This window comes from Diadema antillarum, unplaced genomic scaffold, assembly GCF_040938485.1.
Source record: "Diadema antillarum isolate AM-2024a unplaced genomic scaffold, OU_Dant_1.0 seq00000839_RagTag, whole genome shotgun sequence".
NCBI lineage: Eukaryota > Metazoa > Echinodermata > Echinoidea > Diadematoida > Diadematidae > Diadema > Diadema antillarum.
In genome coordinates this window covers 353,805-374,946 of record NW_027271715.1, presented here as the reverse complement: position 1 = coordinate 374,946, position 21,142 = coordinate 353,805, and the positions used below count along the sequence as shown (strand labels likewise).

Below are 21,142 nucleotides of genomic sequence, written 5' to 3'. Positions count from 1 at the left end.
GCGCTGAAGAGATGAAGAGAACACAAGATCAAAGTAAATGCTCTTGGCCTGTTTATTTCCATTACAGAAAGTTAGCATTCTATTGTGAAGCTTGTTATTTGAGGTTCCAAGGAAGAAATACATGTAAATAGAACACCGTAATTACATGTTCATTAGTATTATAGATATGCAGATATTTGTCCAAAACTATGAGGTGACATGCACTACCGAGTATGAAAATTGATCAATATCATTTCCAAAACCATTAAGCTCCTTCCTTATGTTATGCAGTTTATTCTGATTTGGAATTTATTAGAGTCAAATAAAGGAAATGTTGGCATGGATGCTGTAATCCTTGCCTATTTTATACATCAAAGGGTGGTTTTTATCAGCCAAAAACACAAAAAGTTATTAGTTTGAGGTTTTCAAAGTAATCTTATATTAGGATTGAGACTTGTTATTTGTATCAAAAAGAGGATATCAAGCAGGAGAAAAAGAAGTAATCCAAGCTACATCCCACTTGTTGACATAAACTTTATTAGAGTTATGTTTAATGCACGGTTGATGAAAATGTTTACTTAAATGTGTTATACAACTGGCCTTTAGCGCTGTTGTGGTTGGTCTTAGACTGAAGTTTACTCACAACAAAGGTTTTTCAGCATTTTCTGAAAAGCTCTATTTGAGTCTCATAAGGTGAATACATCATACAGAAGGAGTAGGCTGTGTGGCCAATAAAACCTAATACAACTTCACACAAATTTCAAATTTCTTCAGTGTTCCTTAAAGGTGTATTGATAGTATCCATGTAAAACATTCAAAAGGTATGAACATCTTATAGGTTTGACATTTATTATGTGCAAGGTATTATGGCTGCATTAATGAGAAACCTATTAATTGTAACATGTTTAGTGTTATGGTATATACAGTTGTACATAGAGTCATGTGTAAACATAATTGTGTGTGTATGTGTGTGTGTGCGTGTGTGTGTGTGCGTGTGTGTGTGTATGTGTGTGTGTGTGTGGGGGGGTGGGTGTGTGTGTGGTCAATTTATGCATGCAAACTACCCTGGGTCCCAGGGTATAACGGGTAGTTTGCAGGCAATAACCCTTGTTGCGCGTAAAGGAGTCTGCGCCAAGACTACTACATGCACTAACTAGCACTGTCTGTCAACCTGTTGGGAGACGCTACAGTACTGGGCCTATGGGACAGTGTAGTCTTGGCGCAGACTCCTTGACCAAAAACGAGGTTTTATGCCTGCAAACAAGCGGTCTGGCAACCCCTTTCCCGACCAGATATTTTGTCAGTTTTTATATTTTGATTATGTACACCCATAGGGCATTCATATAGGCCAAGTTTGGTCCATGGGCTCCATGGGGTAAATTACACCCGCCGGAGGGCCTTTTCGGGGGGGGGGGGGGGGGGGGGGGGGGGGGTCCCTGGGGGCCGAACCCGCCCTCAGGGACCAGGCTGACGGGCATTTTTTTAATGAGGAGGGTGGCCCCAGCAACTCTGAGGGGTCAAACCTTTTGGGCTTGATGGGGTAAATTGACCAGCAGCCAGCTCTCAGACTAATATAGATATATAGACTGAGACGATCGGAGCGGAAGAAAATTACTGACTGGCTTACCAGCATAGAGCAACAATAGCACTCTGACAGATCATCTTACGGGTGCGAAACAAATCCAGCGCACTAGCTTGCTTCTCTTTGACTTCAGTAACCTGTCAAACGACACAAACAAGTTTGGAAAAAAGAAGAATAATACTAAAGGGATAGTACAGTATTGGTGGAGATGAAAATTGGGCTTTTAACTTTTTGCGAGATACCAAGAAAACACCTATATATGAAATAGTAGGTATATAGCATACCATCTTAAGAAGAATTCAAAGTTTATTTGATGAAAATCGGGTTTGGAATGACTAAAACATTCAAAAACAAAGTAAAACAAAGCGATCGCAATAAAGTGTGGGTCCCACACTTATTAGAATCACTCTGTTTTGGATATCTCAGCCATTTAAGAACCAATTTTTATCAAACAAATTTTGGATTCCTCATGGAATTACATGCTCTTTCATATTTCACAAGAGGTTTCTCATTATCTCACCAAAAATGTTAGAAACCTGAAATTAGGTCTCAACCAAAACTATACGAAGATATCTATATCACATGATTGTACAAGCTTAGAATGTTTTTCTATCGTGTTTCACGTCACGTAAGATTACATCAAATGATTTTGATATTGTTATTAAATCTTATAGATCCATACAAAATGACTCTCTATTACCATGATTACTTGGGCAGTGCGAAATTTAATCACACATATTAAAATCATGACCTTCGTTTCTTTTTTCAACAAATACGTGTATCATATCACAGGATTGGAGGAAGATACATGTCTCTCACACCATTTTACACTTTTATAATAATTTAGATGTACAACGCCCTCATGAGACCCGTTACCAATTTACAAAATGTCCCTCAAATGAACCCCCCCCCCCCCCCCCAAAAAAAAAATGCCTTTCTCTCTTTTCCTACGTCACGCTTTTTTTATCTTTTATCATCAATGTGAAAAGATAAGAATAGAGTGACGCTATGATGTTTCTTCCCTCCCCCTCTCTCACCCTCACACACATACTGACACACACACACACACACACACACACACAGGTGTGTAGGCAAAATCTTCAGGATAAATTTATTTTAGGGAATGCCTCCAAATAATTCTTGTTATGTAAAAAATCACACTCTGTTATAATAGTGTATTATAGGGCACTGTTAATTGAAAATCCGTTACCGATGGAAAAGGCAATTTTTTATACAACATTTTGCAAAAGTACCACATCGCTGAGGATTTTTCTTCACCGTCATAACTCCTAAACTTGCCTTATCACGAAAAACAACAAACTTTAAAAAGAGATTGTTTAATACAGTTCTGTTAATGCCTACTGATATTAATGTTTAATTTGACACGGCATGTGTTCCTTGGACAATTGATCCGGTCTCATATTCTCCAAGAACTTAGGGTTGTGATAGGGTTTTAGGTTTTAGTTTGATGGGAGGATTAGAATTAGGGTTAGGATCATGTTGTGGGTAGAATTTATGTTTGGCTTAGCATGTAGATGTTTCATGGGAGCAATCCATGATTGTCGCAGGAGCAAATATCATGGAACCGTTTATACGTTAAATAGTACTTACCACTTTTTAGCCATTCCATTATAATGCTATTTTTGCCTCTGCGCCCTCCCCCCCCCCCCATGAATAAAGATACAACATAAAATGGTTCAAAACCAGATATTTTTTAATGACATAGCAAGGCGTAGCAAGTTAATCAATTTCTTTGGTTTCAACGTTCCTATAAATGTGTCATTTACAAACCCATGGTCTCTTTTCACACGGCTTAGACATTGAAAAGCAAACGATTCAAGTCACCTAGTAGATAGAGGTTCTTAATCATTAGAAAGAAAGTCTTTTTATGCCATGTCGTACAGAGTTGTCCGGTAACAAATCCTAACTCTTAGAATGGAGAAAAAAGGAGCCTCACAGTGTGACTCCCGGTTTGACACACAGGGTAGTTTTTAGGCTAATTCACCACCTGAACAAACTTTTATCTTGTTTTCGCCATGGAGTGCATAAACATTTGAACAAAATAATCACCAGCATAGAGAACTCGACCTAAGCAGGCTTCCGATACAAATACGGTGTGTTCTGTTGCATTTTGTCTTCACTTAAGAGGTTTCCACCTCAGATAAGCTGCTCAGTCTCCGCCTCGAAAACTGGATATTGGTTTGGCAACAACACAAAAATATATAGCTACACGATAACTACCTAGGTTCGATGAATGTAGATGTTGAAGAAAACCCAGATATATAGGTCCTATGACTTAACTGCATAGGTGAGAATGCATGTGTGCAATAATCACTGTTATAGAATGAGTCGGTTGTAATACAAATGTGTAGTATGAATAACAAAATTCCACACCCAAGCACTACAGAAAGATGCATATAATAGGTATGTGTCAATACTGAGAAAAATAAGTTTCTCTTTCTCCTCCTTTCTGGCGAGCTTTTTCCCCTTTCGTTCTTCAAGGCTGTCTGCAACAAGTAGTTAAGAATTATCATCAACAAAACGAATTCCACCTGAAGAGGTCATTTTAGAAAGCAACATCACAATGTAACAAGGCTGACCTGTTCAGTCGTCGATCTGCGTGAAAGGTGAGACTTATTGAGGTACACCGAGATTCGCACTCAACGCTGAACATTGTTACCACAGATAAAAGCTAAGAACTCCACAGTAATAAGATTCATTGAAACTTAAAGCGGGCTAAAATAAGAAAAAAAAATCAAGTAGGCAATCAAATAAGCAAACAAAACAAGACAAAACAAAACTCATGAAAAGAAACCAGAACAGAACCGTAACTGAAACTCACGCATTGTTTCAATGACGTGTGATGATGAAAGTTACATACAAATTTTAACAATCCAAATTTACCTGTAGCTATAAACTTTATCTATACAAGGCAAGTGACGTCACCTTTTCCTCCTCGAGTGAGGTTGGTAGGATGGGCCCAGAGTACTCCTTCCCATTGTATTCAACCACGGTCTTGAGAGTCTTTTCCGCTGCAGCGTACTTCCCCTTAGAGATCTGCCATCGAACCGACTCGGGGAGAAAACTGTCACAAAGACACAACGCGCATAATATTATACTAGTAACACATGACATACACAAATTAGTACAATGAATCTTTTTATCAACGATATAGATTGAAAGACAGACAGACAGAAGGAGTTTGAGAGGGAGAGAAAACTAAAAAAAAAAAAACTTTAAAAAAGTCGTTTAGTCAGGAAGGAAAATATAGGCACCAGTGTTCAGAGACTCCATCCCCCCCCCCTCCCCAAAAAAGTAGTGACACTTAACTTCTTAATATTAAAAATTACGGAGAAAGGTCATTAACATCTAAATTTACGATTATTCATTCTTGAATGAAACACTCTCTGCATATCATTTACACTTTGATCACATCAGGTATGAAAGTTAATCGTGAATCAATTCAAGCAATCCTAACGACGATGACTTTCATGTCGCCGAAATAATTTTTAAATCGTAGGCGTTTTTATGAAAATTTAAAATTAGATGATAAACGTTAGTGTCTCAAAATCTTGCAAGTGTTGTGAATGGAAAGGGTCAGTGCAAGTGCCAAGTGCAATCACGAAAGATAGATATGTCGAAAGGTTGATGATGCGAGAAAAAAACGTGACATAGACAAAGGAAAAAAAAAGAGAGAAATGTGGACATACTACATCAAAGCAATCATGCCGAACGTAGGAAGTGTGGCTACAATCTCCAGAGTTCTCCAGTAACGTAAGAAGTAGGCCACCAGAGCTAGGGTCATGTAGCCCACGGCGAACGGGACGGTGATGAGAATGCCTGAGATATTACGTCTTGAGGGTCCCGTGAATTCATTAGCTGGAAGTGGGCAAATCATTCATATAAAAATGGTCTAGCTATCAAAAAATGCTGCTGATGTACATCCATCATAGCAACTTTGCTGAACATAGCGACCTGTGCTGCTGCCTCCATCATCGAGAAGTATTGTTGATATCAAGAATAATGCCCGTATAGAAAGAATAATAGGCCTAGTATGACGTAGACCAAAATCCTACACAGGTAAATGGTCAAATATTGTTAACTTGTTTGATTTGTAAGCTTGGTAAAAGAAAATCACGCAATGGATGACAGCTTCCATAGAGGACTTTTCAGGTGAGAATCTGACAGAATTCATTATGTTGAGTGCGTTGTTTTAGCACAAGGCCAAGCAAAGTGAGACTGTCAAACTTACCTAAACTGAGATAAACATACGTACTATAAAATGCAATAGAGTTGTGAAGACGGAGAGAATCGCACTTTAAATCCATCGAATTGGGTCGTTAGGCTTGATTAAAAAAATATGACGAGAACCTACAGCCACAGTGCAGAGCCTCATAATATGTAATATTCTCAATGGCATACCTCGCTAGCATGCCATGCATACAGATCGCTAAAGCACACTGATGGCAATCAATCTAAGCCGTTATATGGCTCATAATGTCAAGTTCGGAAGTAAGCAAACCTCTAAAATACTCCATTAAAAATTTATGATTGGTCTTTACCTTTCACCTCAGCTGTGATATTATGTTTCCTCGATTGAGTGAATAGTTAAAGTCAACAGTGTTTCATTGAGCATTCATCTGCTGGAGAACATTTTGCTTGATGTAAAGCAAAACCAAACAGGAAATCACTAGTTTTTCCTCTAGGCTGGAAATACAGCGAGTATTTTTTTTAACCATTTGTTTCTTATATCAAATTGATTTCAATCAAGCAAACTAGTATAATTTCAAACCTAGTTTAGGCCCTTCAGAAAACACCACTTCTTCTTTTTTTTCATCCTGGTCTCAAAGCCATCTTACCAATGACGAATGCGACGATGTAGATGGGGATATTGGCGCACCCCTGGAGGAACCTTAGAGCTGAAAACACCCACCAGGTGGGAGAGAAGGCGAGCCCGAGACCAGAGCCCAGCCGAATGAACAGCAGTATCAGCAGCGTCCACCAACGACCAATGCTGATGAGCAAAACAGAGAATATGTCTTTGTTTTATTCATTCATTCATATACCGAAGGGAAGTTAAAATTTGTAAAATTTTGTATTCTCAGAGAGATCATTACCAAAATCAAGCAATTAAACACAAATGCAATTAAATCATTATACCCGTCTGTGGGCGAATCCTTTAAAAGGAAAAAAAAATAGAAAGGGTAATAAGGACCCTCTTAATAGATAGACAGATACTGACATTTTAACCACTGCCTCGTACTGAATTGTCAACTTCGTGGTAATATATGGGTGTTGAGCTTGACAGGGTTAATTCAATGAATTAGGCGGGAATTATTCCACAAGTTTCTATACTTCACACCCATTAAATCACTTGAATCTATTGCTCCCCTGCAGATAATATCATGCTCCAGAATAATAATATTACAGTATTTGGCAAATATAATGACTATCAATAATGACACAAGCATAACGAAGGCAGCAAGGATAAAAACACGATTTCTAATATTTATAAAAGCTCAATGCTTTTACAAGAGACCGGAATACACTATAACTCAGAGAACTAATGTCGATTCTGAACTCATATTACTGAGCAACAGCTTTGTCCGTTGGAAGTAAAATGTATTTCACGTCGGCCTTGGGTGATATACGACACTTTCTTGCAGAAATCCTGTTTTGTATCTGATTTATATCAATATTACGAATTTTGATGAATGCAGACGTAATATCAAATCGCAGACGAGGACGGACTTTGATCAAAGTAGACGTATAAAGGCACACTTTTAAGAGAGCCATACAAATCTTTATAATCGATGTAAAATGAGAACCATTGCCTATTTCTCTTGTCGTAAACAATCCATCCTACAACGCCTTCATGATCATGCTCGAGCAGTGGAGAGGAATATTTAAAGGCACTCAGAGCTTTCGATGTGATACATTTCCATAGCAGACTCAATCATCCCCTTTGATATCTTTGCACACAAAAAGTCATAAATTTCAATTTTGATGGCTATTTCTAAGTTGATACGTGGTATGTTTTGTATCTGTATCTTTTTTTTTATGACGCCAGCTTGAAGAAAATTGAATTCTCTTGAATAGTGTGGGGTAAATCGTATTACTGCACGTTGTGTATTTCACAAAGGATTTTGCCATAATGAAGCATAATAAAGGTGCATATGTACAGATATTTCCTATTGGTTTGCGCTATTCACGAGTACAGTTTTTGTTAGATGGAGTAAGAGATATTACGGTCTGTGGATAGGCACAAGCCCGTGACCATTTTGTAATAAGGCTCAGTAAAACCAATTCTACCAGCTTAGGTCAAATGTCAGGAATGATGTATTGTCATTACTCATGCACGATTTAAGTTGACACAAAGATTGAATTATAGCTTCATAGAATTTAACAGCGCTGCGAGCCCATTCTTTGCGACATATTGCGCTAAGCTCAACGTTTCATTGATTCCTAATATCGCATCGGAAGTTACAAGAGTTCATTGCCAACTGCAGGGCGACCTGAACAAATATAAGCTTATGGTGTAGAAAAGATGTAACACTTACACGTCAGCAAGAACACCAAATACCAGAGAGCCAACGAGATAGCCGCCATAGAAAAACGACTGAGATACCTGTGGAAGGTCTTCATTTCCACACACCAAATCAAACTGGATCAGAGAGGGGAACAAAAGAAAATATATGAAAAGTCTCTAATTCAATTATTTGTAATACTTCAGACAGAGATCTGGTTCCATAAAGAATCCAGAGTCCTCTCTAATTCCCACGAGCAGGTCTGTCTAATATTAAAGGGGAAATCCAGTCCAAATGTAAGTTTGTCTGATAAAAAAGAGTAAATATTTCGAGTTCAACGGTAAAATTTTGATCGAAATCGGGGGAAAAATAAGGAAGTTATATGACATTTCCAATTTTCGCTAATTTTTTAGATAACAGTTCTTGAACGGTCAATATGAATATGCAAATGACAAAGTGAGCATGTCATTCCCTCACGACTTGCCATACAGTTTGTACATAAAATTTTGAAATTTCCAGTTTTTTATTGAAATGCAATGATATGCCCGAGGCTCAAATCCTGGTATATCCAACTGATCACTATTCTGGAGTTATTCAATCAGGTATCATGTTTCAAACTTCAATGACAGACACATTGAATTTTCGTCATTTTTGTTTTTTGTACACGATCGATGGAAAATTGTGAGGGTATATCGTAGACATGGTTAGCTCTCACATTTTAATTATTGTACAAGAACTGTTTTGCAGAAATTCTCAAAACTTCAAAATGTCATAACTTCCTTATTTTTCATCCGATTTCAGTCAAATTGTTATCGTTGAACTCGTAAGGTGTTACTCTTTTCTATCGGACTAAGTAATATTTGGACTGGATTTTCCATGAGTGTGAATACACTATAAATTCGAAAACCATGAATAACTACATAGTAAATGATGAATTCGGTAGATTTCTGTTGTTGGTGTCTCAAGACAGCTCAAAGAAACTCATACTCACCATTTTTTGTTTTTGCATATACTAGCTAGTCGAAGGCTCGAAGAAAAGAAGAATCATTGCACACAAGTAAACTTCTAAACTACAACACGATGGCACGTGCTGTACTTTCATTTTGTCTTTTTTTTTTTCCTTTTTTTTTTTCCTTTGATTTCATGTCAGTTGACACCGGTTCCTTTGATTTTGTTTTATATACGTTTGTAGTTTCATAAATTCATTATTCGTTCTCTCATGTACTTTTTGAGGGTCCCATATCGTACATTCTTTGCTTTTTAGTGGGACCCTCCATTTCCATTCCATCCTGATTTGATTTTTTACAATGTATATTCTTTTTATATATATTAAAAAAATTACATTTTCTTCATTTTGTTACTTATCACACGCATTTTGTTAATTTACATATATGTTCTGCTTATATATTGTATATAATTTTCTCTGTTTATTTGATGGAAATAAAAATAAATTTGAACTTGAAGAACTTGAAATTATGCCAGACACCAAGCACGTGTATGCCTTGATGTGTTCAATACAGCGAGCATGAATAATCATGGCACGAACATGCATGGATGATACTAAAATGAAAGGATACAATAATATTGCTGGTATTTGATGAATGCAAAGTTCATTTGCAATGAATGTTTGAATGTACGACCTTGTAAGTACAACATGATTTACACATTCTAAACTATGCGTGTAAAATGCTTACAATGTATATTGCATGTTCCTCAACGCGATAACATCCAGGTGCATTGATTATTACGTGGTGTAACCTGATTACGCGAGACGAATCCAACGTGGTCTATAGACACCGTGATAGACTTTATCCTAATTGACAAACAGGGGTCTTTCTGTGTACATATGCCTTGGCAGAATTCTAGAATATTCGACAAAGTTAAGATTGGAGATTTGTCAAGTTTGCAAAGTTCAGTTAAATATGTCTCTCCCGAATCCCATTTTCTCTTCTTCTGAATTAAAAACAAATTTTAAATTTGGACATATAAAGGATGAGACTCATATTCATGACTGATGCGTCTGCAAGATGAGAATAACAGTTACTGTACTGTGCAATAAAATACTTCATCCATTTGACTGCAACCTTTTAATTGGGTGCAAAGAAAACAATTATTATGTGCAATGTTTGCCTGCCATAAATCAACTCTACGTCTTTGACATTCCTCATTTCCAGAATTTAGAGATAGGGAATAAAATATTTTTATAAGGCACGGGGTATATATTGAATGACCTTTGAACACATTTTCTCGCTCTTAGTATCATGAAAAGCGTGTGTCGTTCGAAAGACGCGGATGTTTAGTATTCTATTTACACCATCAAAATGTTTTCTTATCAATTTAATTGCATGAAGGAAAAGAGGGCACGAGTGTAAAATTGTCAAGTTGAGGTAAAATAGGTGAACTTACATCGGTTACAATGGAAGACTTGTACTGACTCCTATCGTAGACCCAACCAGCATCACAAGGGATAGTCGGTAGATCCCCATTAAGGTACTTGGATGGGTCGGACTCTGGCCTGAATTCTAGGCTGGAGACATTGTAGCGGGAGCACTGATCATACTGGATGGAACCTCCGGGAGAAGTGTAGTTGAACGGTACACTCCAGTTCTTCTTGACCAGCTCACATTCCCACGCCGTGAGGTTAGTACCATCACAGTTCCACTCCGGAGTCTGTAGACAACACGGGGAAACAAAGAAACACCAATGCCATGGGAAGTGAAACAATACTAACATCAGTACTACTGATGAATTGACAATGATGATAACCATAAAGAAAACAATGAAAACAAAATTTCCAACAGAACATACTTTATGATAAGAATAAATAACCTTCCTCTATATACCGCTATAAGCGTGAAAATAACAAACATGGGGAAGATCCTTAAGTGTGGACCGATTTTCACTGAGAAAACAATTACCATGAATGGACCAGAACTAATAATTAATAACACATAATGATGGCGCCTTTTCTGATTTCAAAAGATTTTGGACAAGATTTTGGGAGAACACGTACGTGTATTTGCTTACAGGAAATTTCGGAAGATGCATAATTATGGTGAACCTTTTTTCTGGGTTCAGAAAATAGGACAAGATTTTGGAAGGACATGTACGTGTATTTGCTTACAGGACATTTCGGAAGATGCAATTGATGGTGAACCAGGGGAAATTGATTGTTGTTCACAATCTACCGGGATGCCTCACGAAATCTTCCAAAATATCATGGCTGTCTTCAGTGAAGTTTGTTAACCCTGATCACTGACCAGAGATTGACCAATGCCCTCTCTGCTGAAAGGAAATATTTTGCGATTTATTGAGTCTATCCATTACCCAACATGACATTAGTGTAGAACTTATGCCTGTCTATCGAGTATCATTGATATTGTCCGAATATGAAATATAGCTTAATCTGAATAACCTTTAACCTTGGTCTATGATATTTCATTGCTGTCTTTTCAGCTAATTGATAATGTAATTTTCATCCTTCTAACATGATATTACAAGTGGTCAGTAATAGCTAAAGTTCTAGCACAAAATGATATTTTTAACCAAAGTACTGTGACCTCTGACTCTTGACATTTTTCTGCAATAATCATGCAAATAACTGTCAATTTATTTTTACGCTATCTACCAGCTTATATTAACTAGAAATCCCTAGCTGAAGTAGCAACTGCAAATGACCTTAAATAACTTTCTAGGGTATATATACGGTGACCTGTCTAACTTAGACCTCTATTATTTCACTTCAATAACTATCTTTTTAGGTGATCCGAGTATTTTATCATTGTACCTTTCCTACCAAATTATATCATCAATAGATATTCCTAGTAAGATTTTTTTTTTTTTAGCCAAAGTTCAGTAACCATTGACCCAAAGGGCTTTTTGCAGAATATCTAGTCAGCGCCTCTATACCTTTGCAGCATACTTGGGCCAAGTATAGAAAGAAAATTAATTTCTGAAACGATGTGTGAGAGGGAATGGGGGACAACTAAAAAAAAGGCCTCAAATATCATACGGAGCGGAGGCAAAAAAATCTACCGAATCTGATGTCCGAAAGAAAAACGTAGAAAGTCTGTTAACACTGATCTGTACGCAGCTGCTTTCTATGAACAATGTATAGTGACATTCAAAAAATACTGAAGATAAAAGATAGTCTTATATACGTCTATAATAACGACACTTTGTTTTGGGGTCAAGGTACATGTTTTGAGATTTGAGATACTAAGTACTTGTATTCCTACAGGCTTCCTGAATTCAACATAACTTCACTTATCGTTACTCGTGTTCACACAAGCTTTAAATGAAACCCACAGTGTTTCAGGGAACCACATAGTTCGAGAGCTTCCAATCAATGGAAAGTCTTCGGTTTGTTGGTTCTGGATTCAATATGGCAAGCTATTTCAAAGGTCCATTGGTTGAACTCATTTCAAAGCGTGAATGGCTGAGGGATCTGGAATTCCACGCCATTCTGCCCAGCTCCTCGCAGACAGCAGGTGGTTAGAGGAGTGGTGGAATTTATGCAAATTTATGCGCAGTTTCTATAGCATAACAGTTGAACTTTTAGCATTTCACTGGCCTTGATGTTCTATGCTCCAAGCCGCTTTCCCATAGAGTTTGGATATGGAGACCAAAGAAAAGGTTCCTATTGTGACAATTTTAGGCTGTATTTAAATTTTGAAATCCTGTATATGGAACTGTAAGTTTTTCTTCAAATTTCCGTGTTTATTGATACCCCAGACTGAAAAGGTGTGTTAGTATTTATTATGTTATAAAAAGATCACAAGCTCAGGCCCCTTTTGTACTCATTAAAAAAAGTTATAAACATCTCGCCAGATTTACATTAGTTTAGCACTTGAATGTTAAGCCTGTCGGAATTAAGTAATTGGCTAAAGCGTGTTTCTGCGTGTTTATATAGCGTTCTATATACAGTTAAAGAAGTACAAATTTTGGTTCTTCGCGACTTCTATCCCCTTTGTACACTAGACAATTGTCGGCGAAAATATTGAAGGAACAGCGAATTGCTGGTGGCTACGTGTGTTGAATTTTAGGAATGATGCATCTTATAAAAGAGAAGTGCTGTATTTTGTCAAAGCAATCTATTAACACCTGCGATAGAGCGCATAGCTTCTCAGCTGCACAGGGGATGGGTAGAAAAGAAAGGTTCTTGTTTCTTTTCCTTCTCCAACACCTCCTTCTAAATTGAGTCTCTGGCTACCTTTAAAACCACGAACACTAGTTAGGTTTCCAGGCATTCAGCAAACGTATACCTCACGTATTAGGCTACTTTAACCACGTCTTTTAATCCTCTATCATCAGAAGATGGACCAACTATATATATATAGACCAGTCCATACAAACATAAAAAACGCACCATAAAAAAAAAACCGAACAACAACAGCAACAACAACTAAAAAGTTCTTCGACAGTGGAGTGAGTGAGAGAGAGAGAGAGAGAGAGAGAGAGAGAGAGAGAGAGTGTGTGTGTGTGTGTGTGTGTGTGTGTGTGTGTGTGTGTGTGTGTGTGTGCTTGTGTGCGAGTTATCTTAGGCCTACAGATGAAACCGACTTCAAAGCACTGTAACTTATGGCGGCCATAACGGGGGGGGGGGGGGGGGGGGGGGGGGGGGGGGGGGCTTCCAAAGAAGAACAAAAGCACTGTCAATGGGTTATGCTATGGGCCATGCCTGCAGGTGTGTTACTATGCCGGTGCATAAATCGTCTTTTGTTAGGCATACTTGAAGCCTCCTTGTTAACCTACCATTGTTAGCCTACCATAAAAATAAAAAAAAACAGTACCAAAATTAATGCGCCGATCATGCGCACACGAGTAAGCGTTCTTCTACGAGTATTATGCACGAAGTGTTCGAACTTCGGACTCTAAAAGATTAGGGAAAGTGTATTGTGACTGCGAAAGTTTGCTTAAAGGGACTCTACAGTGCAAATGCAAGGTTACTTGTTTGATTCAATACACTGATCATCATTTAAAGAACAAATCCACTGTAGAGTTTTGTAAATTTCATAAGAAATGTTTTTCTTTTTTTGCAGAACACTGCCAAAAAAAAAAATGAAAAAAGAAATAAGGAGTTATGACATTGTGAAATTTCACATCTTTTTTCTTTTTCTTGGAGAATACTTCTTGACCAGTCGTTATGAATATTCTAATCAGCAAGTTGATGATGTTATGCCATTACAATTTCTTATTCATTTCATAGGCCTATATAGAAAATACAAAAATCTAATTTCCGCTGTGAAAATATAGAACTTATTGCCTAAAACCATCCAAAATAAATGAGAACAAAATAATGTTAACTATATAATACATGTTGGTGTCGGCTTAAAATGACAAATTTTCCCGACTTTCATAGAACATACAATATACATATAATTCACAATTGATTCATACAGTCGTCACACCCATCTAGTTCTGTGGGTTGAACGGTATCGTAATTTACAGTGGCTCTTTGATTGTATAATATGTGGATAATTTTATGACAGTTAACCGCGTTTTGTTTCTCTTTTCATGGGGATCTTTCAAAGAGAAAATAAAGAAAGTATAAATCATACTTTCTTTCATTTCTCTTTGAAAGATCCCCATGAAAAGAGAAACAAAACGCGGTTAACTGTAAACACATTTTAAGGAAAAACAGTTAAAAGTTAGGTCTAATCAGGGAGGTGAGTCTCACCTCCCTGGTCTAATTCAAACGCCTCTGTAGATAACAGGGCCTACATGCCTCTATCAGTGCACAGTAAATTTACGTGTATATTAATTACGCAGTCATGTAGTTTATGCCACTGCAATGACAATTATGCGAAGTGCTTCTATTTCCAGCTTTTTGACTAGCCAAGGACAGCGTATTTTCTCCGGAAAAAGGTTTTCGAGCAGTGCCTGTTAAAACGGGACACTCATCGTTCAACCCGTGATTATTTTATGGAATCTGTGGAAAGTAAAGGTGATTCTTCGCCGGTTTGCCGGAGAACGTCCAGAGAGGTCTCTTAAGACGGGGCTTAATAAGGAGTAACATTTAAACAAAGTGGTTTCAAATGCTCAGCCTTGGGAAAGTTGCATTCCAATGTCTTCTATAAATCGTATTATTAGGCCTGCTTTGCCAATGATTGACAGATGATGTCACTGACAGAACTTTCGATAAGGGAGGTTTTTGGGTGTATCCAAGAAAAATAGCAGAAATAAAACTTTTACATTTATTATTAGAAAGTATAGACTCTAGTTTCTATGCACGTAAATTTAGAATTAGATATTAACTTGGCCACATAGGTGATGCTGACGGTATCATGAATCAACGCAAGTCAACATGCAATATTGAATGACATAGATCTTATGCTCTTAGTTTCTCTACAATGGTGAGTTCAAAATGTTCACAGCTACGGAAAACAATGTCCAAAGAGTGAACTGCTCTCTTGATAGGAGCTGCGGAATTCGGAAGAGGGTGAAACTTACCGCACACCAGTGATCAGTAACAGCACCCAGGAAAACTGCAATCATCGAAACGTAGGCACTAAAGAAGGTGATGAAAGAATTAATGGCAAATATCCGCCACTGAAAAGGGCCAAATTCGCCATATTTCTTGAGAAAATCATCAAGTTTAAAGTTTGAGGCCATCTTCAACACATCGATGCTCCCTGGAGCACGGTACGCAAGTTAGTGTCTTTACTCCTATAAATCTCGTGTGCGAACTTCACCTCAAACTCGCCCTTTGCTCCGATTGACGAATGACGGTCGCTCTCCAGCTTGGCGGTGCCTCCTGTCAGAATCGTACGCATGAATACCGTGACTAAATATGAAAGCTTACTTAACACGCTCCCAACAAAGCATCAAAGCATACTGAACACGCTCCCAACAGGGTAGTGCTCCAAAATGTGAAAAGCGCAGGGTTTACCGGGCGGCAGTATTCTCGTCTGCTGGGTTTGGTCATCTTCACAATAAACGAGGTCACTGGCATATTCACATTATGCACTCCTGTGTGATAATAGCTATTTCTGGCAACCAGAGCTTTCTTAAGCTGTGTGCCAAATACCAACAGCTACAATGCTTCCTGGATTCAGCGTGTATTTTGACAGATGAGAACTGAATATGCCTAGCTGCTGAGGCGCTTGCCTGAGATAATATCCCATGATAACTTTTCTTGTGGCTACTTTTCACGTATAGATGAGTTATTGCTGGGTCCAGAAATCGTAAGCCAAAACCATGGCTGAGCTTTAGACTTTGCATTAAACGATTCAAAAGAGTTTGGATCAAATAATGTACGAAGAGAACATCAAGTAACTTGGCTTTTTCACATGTTTCTTTTATCAGTTCATTCTCTGTTAAATGCAGACTCCAATCACTAACGAGGTATCCTGCTTGCGTTTTCTTTTCTCTCGACCAATTCATAGTTGTTCGGATGATTCACAGGGGATAGAGAACTATACGTTTTGCGCAGTCATGACAGGCGACGTGATGACGCTCTTGATTGAACAACGGCCATGTTTAACGGAACAAGTAATAAACACGTTGAAGTCGTGTTTGCATATGAGTGATTATTGTTAATATGATTGAATGACGGGGGGGGGGGGAGAGATTGCAGCATACAGAATGTCCCACACGAGGAGCATGAAATACTACGAAGGAAAGTCTGTAGCGGAAGTCAAGGGAAATTACGCTCAAGAATATCATTCAATTAATCCTCATAAAAATATTATGTTTACCTATACAGTCAGCAAAACTCATCACCTGTTTCTAGACCTATATGAGTTAGTTATCAAAATTAAAGGGGGTGAGCTCTCCCCTACAATTCCCCACAAACTGTCTTCTACGTATTCTTTCATGTTTTCGTCCAAATTGTCTAAAATCACTGTATAGGCCTATACGTTTTTTCTTGCCCCAGGTGTGCTTTTTTTAACATTCTTACGTTTCATCAACGGGACTTGCCACGCAAACCTGTTCGCAGCTCATGGTCTCATTTCCAAAAATACCTTTCTATTTGTCTCTCAGTTAAGGATTTCACTCGTTTCCCAAAGCAACGTATAATGCACAAGCTTGCCGGCGTAACAATTTCTGAAATTTATGTCAAGCAGAGCCTGAACTTGCTTCTAAAGCGGCGAATGTTTGCAAATGTTTGCAAACGCAGCGAGATTCAGGTTTAGTGGGGGTTCGTATAGACAGTTATAATCAAATTCGTAAACGGTTGCAGTCAAATTCCCAAACAGTTTTCATTGTCGCAAACATTTTTTCTTGTCTCAAAACAATTTTGAACAGATTGTAAAAACTGTTTGCGAATTTGATAGCAACTGTTTACGCACCCTGACGAAAACTAAAATTCGTTGCGACACGCAAAAATATGTCAAGTATGTACCCAACTGGATCTGCCTCCAGATAGACGATTATTTTACTCATGTTTCATTGCATAACAACCATCCGCTCTCAAAGGAAAATTATGTCTTTATGATGGTGATTACTTTTCGCCATCCTATGATGACCCCTGGAAGACTGGGTGCACTACACGGTCTCGACACCTATATAAGGCATTAAGCCCACGAGTCATACGGGCTGCGAGTCATACAGCCCACGAGTTATACAGCCCACGAGTCATGCGGGCTACGAGGTAGACAGTGAAGAAGTCCCACGAGCTTAACACGAGGCAAATAGGCCCTCGAGCCCCTCTACTTTCGATCACGGGGTTTGAATAACGTAGTTTCGAACTTATAGACCTTTTTGCCTATTGTGTCGAGCTTGTGGACCTAAAGTTATTGGCGTCCCTTGAAGGCTGTAATGACTCGTGGGTGCATGAATCATGGACCTTTTTTAACGATGTTTATGTAATTGTAGGCCGTTTGACTCGTGGGTTTCTAGCTCGTGCGATGTCTCCAGAAAACTGACATTTGCTTGAAAAAATTATAACCAGTTTAATTCCAGCTCTGTATATGACCCCGTTTACAGTGAGCGACCGAGCCCGGCCTTCATTTCAGTGTAAACGCGCAAAAGGCCAAATGCGGGGCCAAAATTGGCCGCGCATTTGGTCACGCTCTGGAGGTGGTCTCGCTCACTGTAGACGCAAACTGGAATTGCGGGGCTCGGCCCCGCAATTGAGACCGGGCTCGGCCGCGGCTCGGCCCAGCCCCGCAATTCTGTCCGTTTACACTGCCGGGCTCGGCCCGGGCTTTTAATTCAAACCTTTCAATATTTTGTCGAAGTGGCGCTCTGCTTGTAAATAAACGAAATTTGGCATAGTCTGGTTTTCAGACCCTTTGCCAACTGGATTCCGTGGCGACGAGTTCGCCGTTCGGCAAAGGCCTTTACCGAAGGAAAAATCCTTTGCAAGGACAAAACCACCTTTAACTATACTAGTTTTCGACGTTGAGGGGGTTAATATCCTGAATAGCGAAATAGTACAGGCAGAGGGTCTGGAAGCCAGACTAAAGTTGGTACCGCATTTGGCCCAGTTTGCGTTTACAGTGAGAAAAGGCCGGGCTCGGCCGCGACCGAGCCGCAGCCGAGACCACCTTCAGAGCGTGGCCAAATGCGCGGCCAATTTGGCCCCGCATTTGGCCTTTTGAGCGTTTACACTGAAATTAAGGCCGGGCTCGGCCGCGGCCGAGCCCGGCCTTTTCGCTCACTGTAAACGGGGTCTAAGACCTCCTAGCTAAAACAAGGTGACAAGAATAATCAACACTTATCTCCTGGTAGTATCCATTTCATTGTTTTGCACTGAGTAGGTTAACAAGTTTTTTCTATCATCATTGCCAAATACTAGACTTTAAATAAAGAGATTCAAGGGCGTGAGTTCCAGCTGGCTGGAATTATTCAAACAACTAGTTTTTTTTTTTTCGGGATTGACAAAAACATTCCACTGGTTTATAGGTGTGTTTTTTGGCTTTCTGGTTTGATGCCGACAGCTTTCGGATTGATGCTGGGTTCCATTATAGTCATCCCCTACGCACGCCATGATTCGCAGTGAGTAGCTGATCGTGGATTTGTTTGTTTGTTTATGTCTCTCACAATTTTTAGTGGGTCCCTCCGTTTTTTCACGCAGTGCATATTGACAATTCTTTCATTTTCGTTACTTCTGCAACAATTGCAATGATTGATACTATTAGTTTTTCTCATTATTGTTGGTTTCTTTGTACGAATTTACATACATTGTTTCTATCACTCAAGAAAGTGAGATTTATGTCTGTATGATTTTATTGTGGAAAAACGAATAAATTCGAACTTGAACTTGAACTTGAATTTGCGCTACGATTAAAGTTTAGTTAATCGAGGGCATGTTATCGGATCTGATCAAATCTTTAGAGGTCCAGATGTTTAGCAATCACGTTGATCGCAGAAAAGTTTTGGACGATTAAAAATGTTAAAGGTTTTATGACATACAAATGCATGCTGATTTGTGTTGCTTTATGATACCCTAAAAATAACTTTTGCGATGAAACGAATATCTAGAAACATTCTATATATTTTAGATAAATTTTCTTGTTTTTTTTTTCTTCGGATTACTTGGAAACGCCCACACACACACACACACACACACACACACCCCAAAACAACAACAACAACAACAACAACAACTTCGAAACCAAGATTCTGGTTGTGACCTCATCTGTCAATCATTGCTAAAGTACTGATATGATTAACAAAAGATATTGGAATGCATCTTCCCCTCGACTAGCATAACTTGTATGTTTCTGTGATATTAATGTGACAAGATATGGCGAGGGAACGTTTGCAAGTTATGCTCGGGCTCGGGGAGGGTGCATTCCAGTGTCTTTTGTTAATCATGTACTTTAGCAATGATTGACAGGGGATGAGGTCACAACTATAGATAGAATCTTGGTTTGGAAGGTTTGTGTGCGTTTGTGTGTGTTTGTGTGTGTGTGTGTGTGTGTGTGTGTGTGTGTGTGTGTGTGTGTGTGGGCGTATTCAAGTAATCTGAAGAAAAATAGAAGAAAATTATTCAAAAATATATGGATTGTGCTAGGTATTCGTTTCACTGCAAAAGTGATGTTGAGAGTACCATGAATCAACATAAATCAACATGCATTTGTATGTCATAAAACCTTTAAAAAACTCGCCTTTCGCCAAAGATGGGAAATGTTGAACTTGCTTTTACTTTAATATTTCGTCAGATTGTCCTCGGAATGAATTCCAGAAAAATGCAGGTTGATATTACTGAAGAACATAAACACCTTAAATACATGTTGTTATTTTATTTTATTTTGCTTTTCATAAAGTACGTTTATTCAGTCTTTGTTTTGTTACGCTGTGTTTTTTTTTCTTTATCTATAGATTATTTGTATAATCTCTGGAGTTGAATTTATTTTGTTTCGTTTCTGTATCTTTCATCTGTATCTTTCGTTTCATGGCTGAAAAAAAAAACAGCTTCTTGGTTGATTAAAGGCATTTAACCCTGTGACTAAATAAGATAAATATGCACAAACGAAAGTTAATCACGCTATGTTTAGTCACAGACTTAATGTACTACCTGTACAGAGACTTTCACCGAGGAAAGTTGATATTTCCTTACTTCTCCCAATCATTAAAAAAACACAGAGTGAAATAATGTATTCTATAATGACCGTAACACAGCTTGACGGTAAAATATTTCCACCAAATTTTGAAAGTTTAGATCATAAATTCAGGTATTGTCCTTTTTCCCCATGTACTCCCTTCTCCCTTGACCAGTAATGAAAGACTAACTATCAGTGACGGTAACTAACATGGATGGGACAGAATTTTTGCATTTGTTTCATTATTCGCTCCTTCTCTTTAGTACTTTGTTCAGGTCTGTCCATGAAAACTTTGTACTTTCGTGCTCAATATATCTTTGTACATAGTACTATGATTTGACATCTCTTTGTTAAATAAAGAAGTCAATACAAAGTACAAACAAGCTTAACTTGGTTAGAGAAGGAACTCTTCACACGGTATCAGTAAAGTTGTACTCTTCAGCTCTCACAGATTACGTAGCTGGTTGTTGAAAGTGAAAAAAAAAAAAGACAACTCAAAATCCATCCGAACTTGCCAGTTGTTAAAGTTCTCTGGCTAAAAACCCTCTTAAGAAATCTGA

At 38.3% G+C, this 21,142-nt stretch overlaps 1 protein-coding gene across 1 annotated transcript in view; it reads right to left on the bottom strand.

Annotated features, from left to right (window-relative positions):
- Window positions 1–15,730, bottom strand: part of LOC139740162 (organic cation transporter protein-like) — a 38,762-nt gene extending 23,032 nt beyond the window's left edge. The window contains exons 1-7 of the mRNA XM_071650750.1: window positions 15,541–15,730; window positions 10,495–10,758; window positions 8,122–8,225; window positions 6,421–6,575; window positions 5,272–5,440; window positions 4,508–4,646; window positions 1,607–1,698 (exon numbers count right to left, since the gene is read on the bottom strand). Of these exons, the coding sequence (XP_071506851.1) occupies window positions 1,607–1,698; window positions 4,508–4,646; window positions 5,272–5,440; window positions 6,421–6,575; window positions 8,122–8,225; window positions 10,495–10,758; window positions 15,541–15,702 (1,085 nt within the window). The 5' untranslated portion in view covers window positions 15,703–15,730. The remainder of the gene's footprint in view (window positions 1–1,606; window positions 1,699–4,507; window positions 4,647–5,271; window positions 5,441–6,420; window positions 6,576–8,121; window positions 8,226–10,494; window positions 10,759–15,540) is intronic.
- Between the last annotated feature and the right edge of the window lie 5,412 nt (window positions 15,731–21,142).